Source organism: Medicago truncatula, chromosome 6, assembly GCF_003473485.1.
Source record: "Medicago truncatula cultivar Jemalong A17 chromosome 6, MtrunA17r5.0-ANR, whole genome shotgun sequence".
NCBI lineage: Eukaryota > Viridiplantae > Streptophyta > Magnoliopsida > Fabales > Fabaceae > Medicago > Medicago truncatula.
Window position 1 is genome coordinate 28,005,384 of NC_053047.1, and position 20,229 is coordinate 28,025,612.

A 20,229-nucleotide genomic window follows, 5' to 3' on the forward strand; every position below is an offset into this window, starting at 1 on the left:
AAAAAAACCAGCACTAAATATCATGGGGACCATAAAATCAGAAAGGGGAAAAACTATAGGGGGCAAAATCGTTTGTTTAAAACTATGGGGTGCAAAATCACACAATTGGCAAACTATAAGGGGAAAAGTGCAATTAAGCCAAAAAAAAATTATACATCTTCAAAGTTGTGTCATCGGTAGAGAGACTATGAAATTATTTGGGTTTTAGAGAGATAAACATAGATGATACTGCATCAAATCTTTTCATGATCTCAATTCGGCAGTGATATTTAAATTCACGTCTTTAATTTGTGTGACATGAGTTGTCACTTTAACAAACTAGTTCAACCTAAATATATAATATATAATGCATCCTCTTGATACCCTAATGTATTGGAAATTAATTAGATTAATGTAATTTCACTCAATATGATCGAATTCAACAAAAACTATATATACTCTATTGAACAGAACAATATCCCACTCCAACTAAATTTATGAAACATGTATCAAAAAAGTATTTGGACTCTTCTCCAAAAAAAAATAAAGTATTGGAACCTTGTTAATGCCGGCTTAAATGAACATATTTATGATTGGTTCTTACCAATAAGCCATACTTAAGAGTACTAAAAATCCTTGAAGTAAAGGGCATGGCCTTCCCTCCCAAAATATGTGATTTAATTGACTGCGTCACACGTAAATATCTTTAATTATGTATTAGTAAAAATTATAAAAATTTAAAACTGTAAAAATATTAATTGAGATAAATTCTACATCATCGTAACTGTTATCATTTGTCTTTATATAATAGCGCAGACACAAATAAGTAATTGAAACTATAGTAAAATCATTTGTTTTTTAGTGTATATAGAAAGAAATGGGATCCACTAAAATAGAATTTTCCGAATATTTAAACTGTGTGCAACAAGAAAACATATTTTTTTAATTAACACTTAAAATATAATTTTCAATACTAGTAAAATACTATATCACATTCAAACAATGTTGGAAAATTCAAGAATGATTGGCTAGTGGCAAAATATTCTATATTTTAACGGGTCAACCTTGCAAACTATGGAAGACAAAGTCCACATTGTGATTGCTGACCTTTTTGGTGGATCTTACAATGCCGTATTTAGCCACCTAAATCCAAAAAAAAAAAAAAGTTCTACTTCCTCCGTTCTAGAACTTTGGTTCGCGTTTTACATCAACAAGTATGAATGTCGAAATTATTAAGTCAGATACCATGATCGAGATTAAAATATCGGCTCTTTTACTTATAAGTGATTTTCCAGTAATTATTGTTATTTTATTTATCTTGAAAAATACTTCGGTTGATAAGATATTCACATTAAATTTAAAAAATTAATTAATTAATTGGTATAAATATCATTGCATGTTTTTTTTTTTATGCAAGGTGGAATTTTTTTTTTTTTACCAACTAAGGTGGAATTTAATAAGAGTACAAAAAATACTTGGTAAAATTGAGACTTTGGTTGTTAAAGGTATTTACATTAAAAGTAGAAAACCAAAAAGAATCGTCACCTAAGAGATTCGAACTCTCACGGGGAAACCCCATGTACTTAGCAGGCACACGCCTTAACCACTCGGCCAAAGTGACATCATTTACTTCTTCTTTAATATTTTCTTTTGATATTGTTTACTATCTTCTTAATATATTGGTTTGATATTGGTCATTAAATTAAACGTTTTATATATTTCATAATAATCATGTCAAAATTCCTGTAAAAAAAAGTAAATAATGTCAATTATATTAAGATTATCACTACCAAAAATTATATTAAGATTATGTATTTGAAAGAAAATTTTAAATATGTCTTGGATTTCTATTTCTAAAACACTTAAAGTTTCAAAAAGAAATTATCAACAATTAAAAAAGACTATATCACTTTGAACTTTATCTTGATTTGGTGAGTCATCGACCCTCAACTCATCTAATTTTTGTTTAAGAGTTAACGTTAACAAGTTAGTTTTTATGTTAGTTTTTTCTCTTTTGTCATAATATGAATCTCGGACCTTCACTCGTTATCAACTTTAATCATTCCCATCTCGTCCACCAACTCATCTATAATTAAAAGAAGATAAAAAATAATAAAAAAAACAACAAAGTGAATTGTTTTCTGTATTTTGTACCTCTAAGAGAATAGAGTGAGCATTGAAAAATTCTCTAAAAAGACACATTCAATTGCTTTCTGTATATTTGTATTTATTTTCTTGTATATGCCGTTTGGCAGAATGCAACAAGAAATCATTAGCTGGATAGAAAGAAAATAATAATAACATTAAATAAACAAATACATATAAAAAACACTTATCTCTTTAACTTTAGAAAACAGAAAAACCAAAAAAACAAAACATGGACAACCTTAGCCAAAATGAAACCTCACAAACATGCCCTCATCAATGTTGTTGCAATGTCTCAATTTTCAACTCACCAAATTCACAAAACACAAAACCAAAACACAGAAACAGTTCATCAGAATGTCGTCGCACTTTCGCATCATCGACGACATCCTCAGTCTTTCCAAACACTCATTTCACAAACCATGAATCTCTTCCATCATTTCAAGAATCATTCAATGAATTCAATAAAGTGTATCCTCAATATTCTGAGACAGAAAAAGTTGATCATGTTAGAGATAAAGAATATTCTCATCTTTCATTTTCAAACCATACTTGTCTTGATTATATTGGTATTGGTCTTTTTTCTTACTCTCAAATGCAACAATATCATGATACATCAAAATCAACTCATCGAAAAACACAAGAATCTCTACCGCAGTTTTCTGATATGCCGTTTTTTAGTATATCCTGCAAAACAGGAAATTTGAAGACTTTGCTTCTTCATGGTGGAAAAGATTCCGAATTTGAGTCAGCAATGAGAAAAAGAATCATGAATTATCTTAACATATCGGAAAACGATTACTTCATGGTTTTCACTGCTAATAGAACATCGGCTTTCAAACTTGTAGCAGATTGTTACAATTTTCAAAAAAGTAGAAAGCTTTTAACAGTTTATGACCATGAAAGTGAAGCTGTGGAAGCGATGATTAGCTCGTCCGAAAAACGAGGAGCAAAAGCTATGTCAGCAGAGTTTTCATGGCCAAGGCTGAGAATTCAATCAACAAAGTTGAGGAAAATGATTGTAAGTAAGAGAAAGAAGAAGAAAAATAAGGGTCTTTTTGTTTTGCCACTTCATTCAAGAGTAACAGGAGCAAGATATCCTTATATTTGGATAAGTATAGCGAAAGAGAATGGTTGGAATGTTTTGGTTGATGCATGTGCATTAGGACCGAAAGACATGGATTGTTTTGGTCTTTCACTTTTTCAACCAGATTTTCTTATATGTTCTTGTTATAAAGTTTTTGGAGAAAACCCTTCTGGATTTGGTTGCCTTTTTATCAAGAAAAGTGCTACGTCGATTTTGGAAACAAATTCTTCTGTAGGAATAGTGAACCTTGTGCAAGAAAAAAAGCAGCAAGATTCGATACTTACCTTACATTTAGACGAAGAAGAACCATTTTATATGACATCTTTGTCTAGTATGATACAAACATCGCAACCTGCAAAATTCGTAGAAGGAGAATCTTCTGAGATTAAGATCGTAGAGGCACCAAGTGTGTCAAAACCATCTGAAATTTGTGAAATTGAGGAGGTGGAAAAGCAAGTTCAAATCCATGAAAAGGGTGTTAAAGAAAGTGATAAAAATGAACACTTTGATATTGAATGTAGGTGCTTAGATCAAGTGGATTCTTTAGGATTGTTACTGATCAATGATCGCGCGAGGTACTTGATAAACTGGTTGGTGAATTCGATGTTGAAGCTTAAGCATCCTAACACAGAAGGGGTTTCTCTAGTGACGATTTATGGTCCAAAAGTAAAATTTGATAGAGGACCTGCAATTGCATTCAATATATTTGATTGGAAAGGCGAAAAAGTTGAACCTGTTCTTGTGCAAAAACTCGCTGATAGAAGTAATATTTCTATTAGTTACGGATTGTTGCATCATATATGGTTTGCAGATAAGTATGCCGATGAAAAGGGAAGAGTTCTAAAGGAGAACAAAAAGAAAGATAACGAAAAAGTTGGAATAACTGTTGTTACTGCTGCATTAGGTTTTTTGGCTAATTTTGATGATATCTATAAGCTTTGGTGTTTTGTTGCTAGGTTTCTCGATGCTGATTTTGTCGAGAAGGAGAGGTGGAGATATACTGCTCTGAATCAGAAAACTGTTGAAGTATAGCGGCGCTTTAGGCATATTGCTATTGTTCCGCGATATACTATTTGCTACAGACTGTAGTGAAATAGCAGCTGTTATGGCGCTATAGCTCTGTAGCGAGTGGAATATGAACAAGACGTTGTTTTCTGGGTTCAGCGATTCGCAACATTTTGTTAAGTTCCGTTATGTTTCATTCATTTTTCTGTACTTTGTGAATTTGGCTGAAATTTCATGTATATGGAAATTTGATTTTCCAATGACCCTAATAAATCATTCATTCATTTGTTTAATGAGTTCAGAAACTATGTTAAATATTCAAATTATGTTATGCACACACTTACATTCATTTCCTATTATGCTCTTGTTGAAGATGGCAGCTATTCGCTGATATGTGGACAGATGAGATAAAAGCATAACGAGCGAAGCAGAGCGCCTGTCCTTTGGGCTTGTCCGATTAATTGTTTATTAGGTTCCAACTTACAACTAAGATGGTCGGGGGCGAAGCCCTCTATTAGGGGTTAACTAGTAAACTTCGCTGCGAGTTTTAAACAATGTACTTTGTGACACTAATTTGTTGCATAACAGAAAACATACAGAAGCCACCCTGCTCTCGTAGACGTAGGAACAATTGAGCGAACTCCATGACCAAACGATGTGTTCTCCCGTGTTTATTTTCTTCCTTTGGATCCGGATTTCCTAGTTCTAGCACATGAGTTCAGGCAGGTTCATAATAACTTTACAGTGAACATTGAAGGGCAAATTGTAGGAAGAAAATTGAAACCAAAATTTGATTTTAAGGGGAAAAATGTCAGCTAACAGCTGAAAGAAGTGTTAGCTCTAAACATCGCCCTCCTCTAACCACCGAAAGAAGATTAAAGAAAGTGCAAATTACAAACAATAAAACATGATCGTTTGTTTACGCAGTTCAGCATACAGTGTCTAACTCTAATACTATAGGGCAGCTAGAGTTCCGTATATTACTTAAGCGAATGAATTAGGATTTACGGTGTTACAAGTCGTATATATAGTCCTGATTGACCAGCTCAGGTCCCCCACATCCTGCCCCTTTCATGGTCTATATAGTAGTCATACTCAACAATTAGTTCTAAACACCATGAACACAACACTTACATATCTTTTTAGGATCATGTTACTCTCACCTCCCTAGTTATGTAGTAGATTCATGGCATATAAAAAGCATGTCTCATTGTTTTGGTTGTCTTGTCCTGCGTCATCTTATCTATGACTGAAAATGATTAAATAGTAGACTGTGGACTAGTATGGAGGACCATATCACGTGGACTCTCTTTTATATTGACTATTCAACATGTACAACTAAGCTTGATTGTTTAGGTTATGTGAGCTTCACTGTCGACATCACTAGCTCTCTCTCTCAGGTCGTTGTCTAAGCATGTGGTGGTTCTCCTCTTGAAGGTATCTCATAACGTGCCACACATCCTGCACGGACAAGTGACGTGCTCGGACGAGCAATGCAAAGAAACATGATCAGCTCCACGGGCCTGGTACATATGAGCGATATGGACCTTAGAGGGTTAATAGGCCTGGAAATCCAAAGAAAGGCCCATTAGGTCAAGAAAGTGTGACCTATAAAAGGAGACACCTAGAGAGCAGTAAATGGATCAAATTCATTATCTTGAAAAGTGTATTTTCATCTAAGTCTTATTTAGGAGTTCAGGTATGCTCCATTTAGACTAAGATCCATTTACTCCATTTAGGATTTGGATGAAAGACATGTGGTAAAAAAGCATCCAACGGTTAAGATTTTAAATTAAAAATCAAATATTTGTTTAATAAAAATACATAATAATAACAAACAAATCATGTTCCCTTCTTCTCTCATATGGCAACAACCTTTTATTGTTTTTTAATTTAAAATCTCAACCGTTGGATATTTTTTTGCCACATGTCTTGCATCCAAATCTTAAATGGAGTAAATGGAGCATAGCCTAAATTGAGCATACCCGAACTCCTTATTTAGAGTGCTCTTGAAATTCCAACTAAAACATTTCACTGAGCAACTCACCTGATGCAATTTACATATCTTTCCATACGTGATCAAATAGCTAACTTGCACCTAAATCATTTAAGTCTTGAAGGTTATGATAACCAAGCAAAAATCATACATACTACCGAATTTACTCACACTCTCATAACCACCAATCTAGTTTTGTCATGGTTATGGGCGATGACAACTAGTTTGAGCTACAAAATTAAGATGGATGTAAATCTAAGTACTTATTTTGGTTGAACTTATATGTTTTTGGTAATCATAATTGAATAAAAACATTTGAATTGATTATCAAACTTAATTTGTACTATGTTACACTTATTATTTCTTTATTAGGTTAGGTATGTCATGTGCTAATGTTTTTGTAGTCACATCATCTACCAAGAATCATTTTATATATGTAATAAATAAAAAAGATTATACGTGTGTGAAAAATAAAATGTTCCTTACATTATGATTTGCAGCAAAGACTTCATTTTTAAACTATCAATACTTATATTTTCGGTAATCGTTTTAATGATCTTACGAGGAATTTTAATCTTCAACCTTCGTATCATTCTATTTTTTAACTCTCTATCCTCAGTCACAAAATCATTCTTATACTCTCTAACAAGGAAGGACTTAAAAATAAGGTCAAATTTCGGGATGAGCCCATCTTTCATCATTTAAGAGATTATTTTTTTCCCTCATCATTTTTTACCGTCAAGCATACAAACCGATCCAAAACAAAATTGCAAACTAATCTAAAAAATTGAAAAAACCGCACAAAAGCACAACTTATGTCTTATCATAAGAAGAATACAAAAAAATACTCGTATTTTTAATTCCCACCATTCAATTATTAATTTTTAGACTATCATCAATTTTAGTCCTTCACAATTTTTTTATAAGGCTCCCTCAAAAAAAAAAAAAAAATTCTTACAAGGCAATTCAATTTCTAACCAAAAAAATAACTTCAAGTTAGTTATTCACATTTTACATAGAGACAAATTAGTCATTTTGTTAGCTGAATTGAAGGACTATTATTTTAGGGACTAATTTGTTATGAAGGACTAATTTGTTCTTCATATACAAATGTAAAAGACTAATTTAATATTGTTTTTTTGTCGGATATTAAATTAATCAGTGAGAAAATTTTAAATAATTAAAATAATTATATACTCTAATTTTTAAAAGCTTCATTTCTGGTTCAATAAGGGAATTTATTCAACTTTCGTTGTCAATGTGTAGGTTTAGTTAACGGATAATTTATTAGACCATCACAACAGAGTACCTTAAACTGGATACTTAAATTAATTTCATATCTCCACATCACTCATTTTACGGTAATACTTAATAAGCGTCAATTTTCTCCAACCCAGTACCTCAAAAGAAATTATTAAATAGGTCTTACAAATAATTTTATATCATTACATTTCAACAAATTTTATTTATTTTATTAATATTTATTAAATGTGACCCATGAAAAATGAAGAGAGAGAGGGTGCTTCCATAGCCACCGATATATTATACTCCACAACAGAGTGCCTATTTAATATAGTGCTAAATAGATGAAGCACCCACCATTATAGATGATCTTAGTATCTTTTATATAAATATTTTGAGTATTAAGATCTGTCCTAACTCTAAATCCTAACTCTGATGAGTGTGGTAAACCCAACTCATTTAAATTTCCTTCCACCTGTGAACCTAACTCGGTTAAATTTTCTTCTATTCGTGAATCCGACTCAGTTAAATTTTCTTCCATAAAGAAAAACTTCATAATAATCTCCTAAAAAAACTTTATAATAACATCATTCTTTCTCAACACACAAACAATATGTAAAAATAAATAAATAAATTCAAACACAGCCTTAAAATTTCCACTAAAAAGGGGTTAGTTGGTTCAAGATTCATTCGGTGAAGTGAAAAAAAAAACAAAACATCACTTTAAGAAAAAACACACAACACAAACATGGCTTCTTCACACCCCAACAATGTTGGAATCCTCGCTATAGACATCTATTTCCCTCCCACTTGTGTTCAACAGGTATATTTTCCATCATGATGCACTTTCTTCTTCACTTCTTAGATCACTTTCAAAAGAAAAGTTTTTTTTTTTCTTTCTTTTTCTTCTCCTTATGTGGTTGTTGAAGTTGTGATTTTTTAATTTAAAGTTGTGATTATGATTTTTATTGTGTTTTTGTTCTTTTCCAAATGAGTGGTTGAAATTGTGATTTTTGCTAATTTTGAAGGTTATTATTTTAAATGCCAATTTTTATGTTCATTTTGTTTTTTTTTCTTCCATTTGTTGGGTTAAGAAATGATTTTTTTTGCTTATGGTGTGATTGAAATTGTGGTTTTTACTTTTTATGTTTGTTTTATTTTGAAGTTGTGATTTTTGTTTTTATTTTTCATTGTTATTAGAGATATAGTGAATTATAGATTAAGAGTTAGTTTGTTACTGATAAGTGATTGGTGTGATGCACCGACACTTCTGATTGAAGGCATGTCCTGCCTGGTGTTCCACATTTGTCGTGTTCGACAGCGACACGACACCGACACTTGTGATTACATTGAAATATAACATTTTCTCAAAATTTTATCGTGTCGATGTGTCAGTGTGAGTGTCTGTGTGTGTTTTTCATAGGTGATTTCATCAGCCTTTGTGTTTTTCTTAGGCTAGTTAATCAGTAACCAACTAATTCGTAATCTATAATTTTCTTTATCCCCTAATAATTGTGTTTTTGTTTTTTCATTTGTGAATTTTGTAGGAAGCTTTAGAAGCTCATGATGGTGTGAGCAAAGGGAAATATACAATTGGACTTGGACAAGATTGTATGGCATTTTGTACTGAGGTTGAAGATATTATCTCAATGAGGTAACTATTTTGAATTTGCATAATCATTTTATAATTATGAATGATTTTCTATGATGCACCGACACAAACACTAACTCCAGACTCGACACTGGTAATGATTTGAGAAAATGAATTATTTAAACGTAATGACATGTTTCAGTGTCATGTTGGTGTCGGACACCGATCCATGTCGGACACCAGACACACCTTTGATCAGAGGTGTCGGTGTTACAAAGATGCTTTTCATTCTTTTTAATTATGATTTGATTGGAACATGAATAGTTTTGCCAAAGAATAGGAAAATTGAAAAACTATGGTACTAATTTCATGCTTGTGTAGCTGATCACTGAAGCTAGCTGCAATGGTTTTGCTTCAGTTATTCTGATAACTTTTCAATTCTGTTTTTGAAATTTTCAGCATGACTGTTGTTAGTTCACTTCTTGAAAAATATAATATTGATCCAAAGAAAATCGGCCGATTGGAGGTAGGAAGTGAAACTATGATTGACAAAAGCAAATCCATTAAGACCTTCTTGATGCAAATTTTTGAGGTATGTCATTCTCCGTTTTTTCAATCGCCAACATTTTGCTTAATGATATTTTAGCAGTTAGTTTATAGGGTTTGAACTCTGAACCTTTCTAGTTAGAACAAACTCTTTTAACATCGCTCAGCTCATCAACTTGGAACGCTTAACGATAATGATGTCATTATTTTAGCGTATGTGGATTATATTTTTATATAAACACTAATCATTAATAAACTTGCTCCAGCAAGATGAAATTCCTGGATCAGTCTGTTTGTGAGATCTCTTGTCTCTAGAATCACAATTATTGATTGATTTTCTGCATTTGATTGTAATTTTTCGCAATCTGGGTCGTCAATACCATATACGCTAAAGTCGTGTAAGACTGACTGACTGGAGTTGCATCATGTATCTTAACCCTTCTTATGGTGTAAGACTGACTGACTGGATTTAATCCTATCTTCTGTGTATTCTTGCATATTTGAGTCAAAAGGAACAAAAAAGATGATATCTGATGTAGTTTTTATAATGATCCATCCGATTTATTGTTTCCTAAACTTACGGATGAGATTAATTTGGTAGGAACTAAAGTGAACAAACTTTTCATGTTCTTATGGTACATGTCATCTTATATCATGTAATAATCAGGACAGCGGGAATACTGACATTGAAGGCGTTGATTCAACAAATGCTTGTTATGGTGGAACAGCAGCTTTGTTCAATTGTGTGAATTGGGTCGAGAGTAGTTCATGGGACGGACGTTATGGACTTGTTGTCTGTACAGATAGTGCGGTATGAACTCCTAGCAAACAAAAATCTTCTTCAGCCTACTTTCTTTTGCTACTGATTTTGAAATTTACTAATTCTTCGTGTATAAGGAAATTGAGTTCATTGTTAAATTCTTATCATATTATCCATTTTTTATGTGGCAAAGTTTAAGTTTGATTTGGAAATTGCAGTCTAATAACTAAATTTACCATCTTAGGTTGCTCATGAATTCACCGCGGCGCATCCTCAATACTTGTATATTTTTAGTTTTAGTAGTAGAAGTTCAAGATATCTTCATCACTTGAAAATGATTTAGGAAGATTTATTAGTTGAGTACATGAAAGTTTTTTTATAGAATTATGTAGGGCAGAAAGTCGTGAAACATCAAATTACAAACTGCAAAATCTATACTAACTATATAACATGCAAATTTATAACTGAATTCCATGCTCAATTTTGAATGTCTGCAAGTGTCACTGTTTGTTTAACTTTTGAAACGATTATTTTTTTTTCTGTTTTGAATGTTTAACAACTATGACATTCTTTTTTCAGGTATATGCCGAAGGACCTGCTCGTCCTACCGGAGGAGCAGCCGCAATTGCAATGCTTGTAGGGCCAGATGCTCCTATTGCTTTCGAAAGCAAACTCAGGGGAAGTCACATGTCTCATGCCTATGATTTTTACAAGCCAAATCTTGCAAGTGAATACCCAGTAATGCTTTTCCATCTTCTTTGTAATACCTAGTTTTATGAATAAATACTTTTGTTATTAAAACTACTTTAACTTCTGTTTGGATTAGGATATTTTAGTTTATCTACAAACTAAGAAATTGTAAGACTATCTGTGAGAGCTCATGAAAACAACTTATTACATGTTCATAAGCTGTTTTCAGCTTATTTCTGTTATCTAGCTATTTAGGATAGCTTATGAACGAAAGCAGTTCGAATTTATTTTTATATATTTTTATTGAAATAGCTTATAGATAACCACTTATACAATATGCGCTTATGTTATAAACAATTACGCAATTTTCCCAAGCAAGACCTTATTGAAGTCATGTCCTCAACGTGTTGAAGCCGAAAAGAGTAGGCTTTTATATTCCGAAACTGGAGTGAAGTTTCGACACATGTCGTACGAGTGTCAAACACCAACCATAGTTTGACACTAAGACACACTTTCAATCTGAAGCTTCTGTGCTACAAACAATAATTATTACTGTTGTGCTCAAATCCTTGTTGATTCTTTCTACCATCCAGTCTACCAAGTATTCAGCACAGTTTGGTTAAATTTTTTGACTTTTACCTTTGACCTTTTTCTGTTGTAGGTCGTCGATGGAAAACTCTCACAGACCTGTTATCTGATGGCACTTGATTCATGCTATCGGGTGTTTTGTGAAAAGTAAGAATAAACACAACCAAAAAACTCTTTGAAGTTTTCTTGCTTTCTTATTCTGCTCTTGCATGTACAGATTTGAAAAATCGGAGGGGAAGCATTTTTCAATGGCAGATTCTGATTATTTTGTTTTTCATTCTCCATATAACAAGGTAATCATCATATGATTCATTTGTATAGTCATGCTGAAATCATTTCTCCATACTTGGATTTCGGTTTTTAAAAACAGACGCTGTTATGTCATAATAACGCTGCCTAAAACGAGCTTTTGTTTAATAAGCAAATGCTAGTATATTAATTGTTATGTTAGTATTTTTCTTCTTTACCAGATTTTGAACCCTATATTTTTTACTCCTTCAACTTGTTTTAACTTTCATGAGTGCTTTTTTTATTTATTGCAGCTTGTGCAAAAAAGTTTTGGTCGGTTATACTTCAATGACTTCCTCAGAAATCCAAGGTTTGTGGATCTTTTGCTTCAATCCACTGTTAATTCATGGTGCCAAGCTATATAATTCCATTTGCCTTTTGATGTGATTGGATCTAGTTATTTAAGTGTATCTACTGGTATAAGAACTTGTGAGGCTGCTTAGGTGAGCTTATGGAAACAACTTATGACAGATTAATAAGTAGTTTCCAGGATAACTTATAAAAATAGCTTATAGCTTATATGAAAACAATTTGACTTTATTTTATCCTTTGTTATACAAATAGCTTATAGATAAGAACTTATACGATAAGCGCTTATGCTAGCCTATAAGAGCTTAATTAAGTTCTTCATCTAAACATGGCTTTGATGACTATTTGTTTACCATTTGGATAATTTTATTTTTAATAAGCCAATAGGTGGTACATTCTCTAGGTTTCGTTTGAATATAGTAGTTTAACTTTTCAGCAAGATTTGCTAGTACTTATTGGAAAAAGAGTAAAGCTTATTGAAACATGAAAACCAGGCGTACATGAACCATAAAATACACTTTGGTTTCAATTAGTTACTTCAAATCCTATTTATAATTGTTTTTGTTCTCTGGTTGTTATATTGTACCAGTTTTGTTGATGAGGTTTCAAGGCAAGCTCTAGCACCTTATGCATCCTTAACCGGTGATGAGAGCTATCAAAGTCGTGATCTTGAAAAGGTAGCTAATCTTGTGGAGTTTGAGTCATGCACATAGACCATAATGACTTCTAGAAATGTAACTTAAGTGCTTGTTTCGTTCAACGGTGACGAAAATTGATTTTAATTGAAACTGATTTTAAGGTAAAATGGTATATATTTTGATACATTCGCATGAAATGAGTTGAACAATAAATTTGAGTGTAATGTTCAAAAAACAAATATTGAATGTAGAAATCACGTTTGGAGAAAAAAGTTACAAACAAACACCAAACGTACTAAACACAAATTGAAGTCTTTTGATCCAAACACGAACTTAGATGCCAGCGGTCATTGTGATTCTGTAGGCAAACCAGCAAGCTGCAAAAAAAATATATGATGCAAAGGTACAACCGAGCACATTAATCCCAAAGCAAGTTGGCAACATGTACACTGCATCTCTGTATGCAGCATTTGCATCTCTCCTTCACAATAAACACGACTCACTGGTATGGTTTGTCTCACTTGTATCTTTGTTTATTTTACCTTCCTTATGATCATGACCACATATTAGAGGCCGACATTGAACATGTCTTTAAATGTGCAGGTAGGTAAAAGGGTAGTTATGTTCTCATATGGAAGTGGTTTAACCTCTACGATGTTCTCCTTCCGCCTTCAAGAAGGTCAACATCCCTTTAACTTGTCGAACATTGTGACGGTGATGAATGTTTCTGGCAAATTGAAGCAGAGAATTGAGGTATGCATCTTTGATAAAAATCTCAATCCCCTACGTGAAAACCAATGGCTTTAGTCGTTTTTGTGTCACCAAAAATTTCTTGTGTCACCAAAGTGTTTGAAAAATCTCCTTCCTTAAGCTGACAAGTAGTTACCTACACATGAAAAATTAGATAGAGACTATGCTACAGTTGCATTCATGGTTATAAGTATCTTACAAATATGTGAGCCGTATCTCGATTTGGAACAAAACTGAACTCAGTCGATACAAAACTGAATCTTAATTCATTATGAGGAATTGTATTTGACCTTAAACATTGTGTAGCCATCCACATTTTTATCATTTCGTGTAGCAATCACATTTGTTTTCGTTATTTTGATTTATCACATGAATCTTTCGTATATGATATAGTTACTTTTGTTTTCTGTCATTTCTGTGTCACATGTTTTCTCCCAGCTTATTTTCTTACTCTTCACACATTCACTTGTACTATTCATGTCCAAATATAATTTCTTATATTAAAACCTACTTTTGTTTGCAGTTACCACCTGAAAAATTTGTCGAAAACACAAAAATCATGGAGCACCATTATGGTGGAAAGGAATTTGTGACTGGCCAAGACTGTAACTACTTACTTCCAGGCACGTTCTTTCTCACCAAAGTTGATTCCATGTATAGGAGATTTTACGCTAAGAAAGATGTTGTAACGAGCACATGACAGTTCGATAGAAGATGATGACTGATATAATTCAAATTAAGAGTTAAAATTTGAGAAAAGTAGTTTGTTCTGGTTAATCTTCTGTATTTGATGCCTTATGGCTATTTATTCTAGTTATTGTTTATGAATGATTTTTATTTTTCTTATATGTATAGTTTGATTAGGTTCAAAATCAGTTGCTGCGCAAATTGTTAATTGTTTTTCAAAGAAATAATAGATAAAATATAAAAGTATGTTGGTTTAAATGCAATTGGTCCTCGCATAGCTGTTTTTGGTCTTGATCTCTATACGTTTTTGTTCGAATTTCTTCCCTGCAAAATCCGAGAAATTTGGCTTTAGTCGTCGACGCCAACGTTAAAAAACAACTTATTTTAAAAGGTTATTTATTAACAATTTTAATGATAGTTGGGGTACTATTTCACTAGTCATTTCAAACAACTTATTTTTTATGGAATGTTTTTTTTTGGGTAAGCGGATGGTGTTCCGATTGAAGGTAAGGTTTGAACTCCAAACCTCCAAATTTAAGGCTTGTCTTTTTACAAATAGATCAAACTTATAATTTTATTTGTCGCATCTATAAGCATGTTTGACGACATTAAGGTGTTGATGATGTTGGATTGGGGCATGGGCTGATAGGATCAATTGGACCGAGTCGATGCAAAATTTGTTGGCTGCAGATCATCCCCACCTAGCAGGGCCTATCTTTTGGTATGGTTTTGTTTCCTCTCAAAGTTTATCGGAAGTTAACATACGGTAGGGTTGTTTGCCAAAAATGAGCAATGTAGGGGGTCGGAAGTGCAATAACCAAATTTATTAACGATAAAAAAAGTCAGTAATTTCTCAATCCACCCATTAAAATATGACTTTTAACATTAGCATGTTTCTGGTAGTGTAATTTTGAGAGCTTAAGCACTCATATACTGCTCTCAAGCATTCTAAACCGATGAAAATACCCCTATCGGTAATTAATTACCATCCGCTCACAAACGGAAGTTAATTTCCGCTCTAGGAACGATGGTTAACGTTGCTGCGAAAAACTCAGTTCAAACAGGAATGTATAACAAGGACACAAACATTATATATATGTAAAACAACTAAAAATTGAAAAAAATCTGTCATTAATTAAATCAAATTGTACAACAAAAACATGCCTTAAACATAATTTCACAGTATAATTTAACATGCTTAACTTATTGAAGTACTAGAAACGACAAATTAACTATCAGTTACAAAGAAAAACCTGCACAGTTTCAAAAACTTAGTTTTTGTGTTTTGGCCACTACTTCATACATTCATTCATTCATACCAAAGTGCAACTACCTCAACATTTACAACATTCTTCAATTCATTCATTCCAAAGTTAGTCATTCATTCATTCATATGAAATACAACATTCATAAAATGACATAATTCATAATTTAAATAATACAACAAAAGTAAAATAAAATAAAATAATGCAACAAGTATCATCTAAGTGCAGTGTTTAGTATACAATGGGGCAACAACACAATCAAAGTGGCTAGAAATAGGTTGCACTCCTTGGGGCATACATAAGGGCTTACTTACCCATCATAGTAAGCTCACACAAATCATTTTCACACAAGCCCAATTAAATAAAAAATAAAATGTTTTTTAATGATAATTCCGATAAACATAATAATATGATAAAATCATATAATTGAGATCAACAATATTTTGACAGGCCAGGCAATTGGTCTGGAATTTGGAGACTCAAAGTCCCACCAAAAGTGAAGAACTTGGTTTGGCGTATGTGTCGAGGTGTTTTGCCCACCCGGATTAGACTACATGATAAAGGGGTTCATTGTCCAATGATGGGATAAAATCGCAAGTGCACGGTCTTACCGAAGTAGTAATAAAAGAGTATCGTTCCGACAGGGAGTTGTTCAATTCAATTAACTTTTAGTTGATGATTAGAAGAGAATTAAGTTGCAAAGTTGGGGTTTTCAAACGATTGAAAATAATAATAAAAGAGAGCCTTGGGATTATTGGTTCATCTTAACGACAAGTCCTTCTCAAACCAAACTATTAAACCTAGAACCTTATGTTAGACCTAACTTCTAAAGACAAGTTTCTCTTATGTTCCTCTAGCAATCAAGCCTATTTTGCTGACTTGATTACTAATAGATTTTGGTTCCTCTAGCAACCAAACCTATTTCGCTGACTTGATTACTATTAGAATCCTTGAAGTTCGAAACTTATATGTCTCAAGGATTGTAAAGACTATTTCGCTGCCTTTACAATCCTTGTCTAAACTCACTTGTTCGAATATCAAAACTCCACTTTCGTTTTATGAATTGATATTTGAGATGATGGATTAACAATTATCAACCCTCCACTTTCGTTTCCACAGTTTGATAATGGTTAATTCCTGTTAAAACGGTGAATTTAGATTAGAAATTAGGGTTACATAAAATTAGGGTTTCAAGCTTGGTTTGATTAGGATTATGTTATTAGACTTATCCAACAATCCCAAGACAAGAGAAGTCTACTCACTCATGTTCATTGTAGACATGGAGAAGAAGAAGAAAAGCATAAAGTAAAATAACAAGAAAGTAAAGGAAAAGAAAAGAACTTTTATTAAGAAAGACAATTGTCACTTATTGAATTCCAAGAATAAAAGATGAATATTTGTGATGGCTAGCTACTCTATTTATAATTTACATTTGACATAAAATCTAAGCAATTACATCACTAGAATGTTCCACAAGAATTTGCGGCCTTTTTGGTAAAACTAAAATTATGTAGCTTAAAATCTAAGCAAAAGCAGCAAAAGGTGTTCCTGGGAGGTGGCACGGCCGTGCTCCGTGCCAATGTTAGCACGGGCCGTGCCAAGCTTCTGACTTGGGGAAGACATATTTTTGTCTCCGAATCTTCGTATTTTTGCTCTGAATCAGCTCCAAACCCCTTTCTTTTGCTCCAAGATTCAATCCATCAAATATTCATTCCTGAAATATAATAATATGCAATTGAAGTAAAATAGCTCTAAAAGGAAATAATATTTAAATAAAATAAACTTAAATCTAAATAAAACGAAACTAAATATTATACTAAAACGACTACTTATTGACTCATCATCCAACTGACTGTGTAAATTGCTATTCTGGTCGAGAAGAGTTTGCTCATCTGTTCTTTTCATGTCCCTTTGCGATTCAACTATGGACAAGGGCCGGTTTATGGACTGATATTGATTTTTGTTGCTACTGCTCATACGGGTGAAGAGGCTATTTTTTCACTTCTGCAGAATCTCTCTACTATGAAGGCAAAACAAATGGTTATGCTATTATGAAGTTTATGGAAACACCGTAATTTAAAGGTTTGGGAGGATGTTACGGAGTCATGCAGCTGTGATTGAAAGAGCTAAAGTTATGCTAGATGATTGGGAGTTCGCTAACAGTTTGCGAACAGATATGCAGCCCGCAACTCAGCCTGCACCGGTCTGCAGCAACAGGCTGCTGCTGTGAACAGTTCAGTTGCTGTTCTTGCGGCATCTACTACTGCTGAACTGCAACAGATCAAATGGCAGCCCCCTGCGAGTGGTCGTTTGAAATGTAACGTTGACGCGACTTTTTCTATCCCCCATAACCGCATCGGTGTTGGCATTTGCTTGCGAGACGACGAAGGGACTTTTGTCCTTGCCAAAATTGTGAACTTTGAAGGTGTGTACTCTGTTGAGGTGGGAGAAGCATTAGGTTTGTTCCATGCTATTCAATGGTTGAGTGATATGCAAATGGACAACATTGATTTTGAAGTAGATTCAAAAATCAGGAAAGATGCTTTTACCGCTAGACGAGATGATATATCTGAATTTGGGCACATTGTTGAAGCGTCTCGTTCTATGTTTCATTCTGAAGAGGCCACATTATTAGCTAGTGCTGTAGTTTATTATGCTATACCCAATTGTATTGAATCTTCAATTATAAATGAAATGCTATAAGCACCTTTTCTTAAAAAAAAAAAAAAAAATGACATCTAATTAATTTGAGTATTACAAAATAAAATCTCAATGTTAAACGGCTCTTGGATTCAACAATATTTCTTCCTTTCAAAATAATGCTTTTTTTTTTTAGTAATAATAGGGGTAATAATGAGAAAACCTTTTTTTTTTTTGAAGGAAATAATGAGAAAACTTGTGATCACTCCTAATTTAAGACATATATACGGACGTGAGATTGAATATATTTTTGGTTTCATGAGATTGAATATACATTGCTTAGAAATAATGCTTGACAAAAAAAAAAAATGCTTTGAGTAGACTATGTAAATTCTATTTTCCTAGTCACCATTCATATTGATTAACCTTAAACCAATCCGGTAATTCTTTATCTTAATCTTGTTTTTTTTTTTTTTAATAAAAGAAAAATTAACGAAAACTGCTCAAGTCATAAGATGTGTCAATAATATAAAATACAATTACAAGTCACAATGCAACAACCCAAGTCCAAACGAAATATAAAAAACAAGCCAACATCAACGCAACTCATATCCTACTAACACAAATAATAGAGCATAACCCTTAAAACAAATAAGATGTGTCCACTATTTTTTTTTTCTTTCAGATAGACTACTGGTTAGAATTCACCTTTCCCAAGGTAAATAAGTGAGGTGTCCGGGATTCAAACCCCAGACCCTGCATATAACAATACATGTCTCTGTCAACTGAGTTATGCCAACGGAGACAATATGTCAACTATTAATGAAGCTCAATGCTATAACCACCATGCAACAATTAATGGAACTCTCATCTTGTTCTTTCTTCTGAATTCAAAATACTAAAGTACCATGTGAAAATTAAAAAAAATGTATTCATTGCTCTTGCTCTCTAAAATTAGATTGAAAAAAATGAACCCTACGTACATACATAGAATAATTGCTTTATTTTTGTAACTATTAGCATTACGATTGACGTGTCATTCATAATGGGGTCATTGAAAGTAAGGAGTAGTAACAATTCTTGTTCAAAGAGAGAATAATTTTTTAGCCTAACTTTTGCAGAAGAAAATTACACCACATAGGACACGAATTGTTTGTTTCCAAGATATACATTTCAATCATAATTTTTTTTTTTTGAAAGATATTTCAATCATAGAATTAAAACATCTATTTCTGGATTCAAACAAGCACATTCGTTATCCCCTCTCCTGCATTTCACTTTTCTTTTCCATCCTTTTTCGTACAAGACAAATAAAATCATTGATATTTGATACGTACTAATAGTAGATTTTATTAAGGAATAGTGTGTGTGCCTATGCTTTAGCCTACATACTTACATAACATACCATACGTACTAATATTCACTGACCTAAAATATGCAGAGATATATCTTATACAGGTGGAACTATTAGGCATTACAATGGGGAGTTTCTATGGTACACCCTTAAATTAAAGTGTACCAGTATACCTATTTCATAAATCAATAAGTTATCGATCATTTTTATGTAATAAAGAGATATTTATCAACTTTTATATTTTAGAAAATATTATTTTATAAGAAAAAACGTCATTTCATCCTTTATAAGAATCATACTAATTTTTTAACATTTTATCCAAAAAAAATCAATATTCACTATTATGGGTATTAAAAATTAAAAAAATTTGAATTTTGATTTGCCGACACTTTTGAGAAATAAAATATAATTATTATAATTGTAACCAATAGAAAATATATTTTTTCTAAAAAAAATAACTCATTAAACTATTCATTTAACATATGGGTGTACCTATACACTCAATTTTATTGAGTGTACCGTAGAAATTGCCTTATTTATTTTATTATTAAATAAGTTATGCTAACTCATGAATAATTGGGCTGGAAATGAACATATAAGTGGTCCAATTAATTTATTAATTAGGCCCAGCTTTACAAAAATTAATAACATATTAAAATTTCTAGGGTT

The 20,229-nt window shown here is 32.5% G+C and overlaps 2 protein-coding genes and 1 non-coding gene across 3 annotated transcripts; 2 read left to right on the forward strand and 1 right to left on the reverse strand.

Annotated features, from left to right (window-relative positions):
- Positions 1 to 1,518: 1,518 nt before the first annotated feature.
- TRNAS-GCU (transfer RNA serine (anticodon GCU)) lies at positions 1,519 to 1,600 on the reverse strand. Its single transcript has one exon. It is a non-coding gene; the product is annotated as a tRNA-Ser (tRNA).
- Positions 1,601 to 2,310: 710 nt separating this feature from the next.
- Positions 2,311 to 4,517, forward strand: LOC25497219 (molybdenum cofactor sulfurase). Its single transcript, XM_013597085.3, has one exon. It carries the CDS (start codon positions 2,357 to 2,359, stop codon positions 4,241 to 4,243), a length of 1,887 nt encoding a protein of 628 aa, XP_013452539.2. The 5' UTR covers positions 2,311 to 2,356; the 3' UTR covers positions 4,244 to 4,517.
- Positions 4,518 to 8,040: 3,523 nt separating this feature from the next.
- Positions 8,041 to 14,489, forward strand: LOC11438999 (hydroxymethylglutaryl-CoA synthase). The gene is made up of 12 exons (XM_003620683.4): positions 8,041 to 8,277; positions 9,002 to 9,108; positions 9,505 to 9,637; positions 10,259 to 10,402; positions 10,931 to 11,089; positions 11,703 to 11,776; positions 11,847 to 11,922; positions 12,172 to 12,227; positions 12,816 to 12,903; positions 13,229 to 13,369; positions 13,468 to 13,617; positions 14,138 to 14,489. Exons 1-12 carry the CDS (start codon positions 8,203 to 8,205, stop codon positions 14,312 to 14,314), a joined length of 1,380 nt encoding a protein of 459 aa, XP_003620731.1. The 5' UTR covers positions 8,041 to 8,202; the 3' UTR covers positions 14,315 to 14,489.
- The last annotated feature ends 5,740 nt before the right edge of the window (positions 14,490 to 20,229 follow it).

Coding starts and splice junctions, on each gene's coding strand:
- LOC25497219 (XM_013597085.3), top strand. CDS start 2,357: ATGGACAACCTTAGCCAAAATGAAACCTCACAAACATGCCCTCATCAA.
- LOC11438999 (XM_003620683.4), top strand. CDS start 8,203: ATGGCTTCTTCACACCCCAACAATGTTGGAATCCTCGCTATAGACATC. Junction 9,638..10,258: donor TCTTGATGCAAATTTTTGAG/GTATGTCATTCT, acceptor TGTAATAATCAG/GACAGCGGGAATACTGACAT. Junction 10,403..10,930: donor TTGTCTGTACAGATAGTGCG/GTATGAACTCCT, acceptor TTCTTTTTTCAG/GTATATGCCGAAGGACCTGC.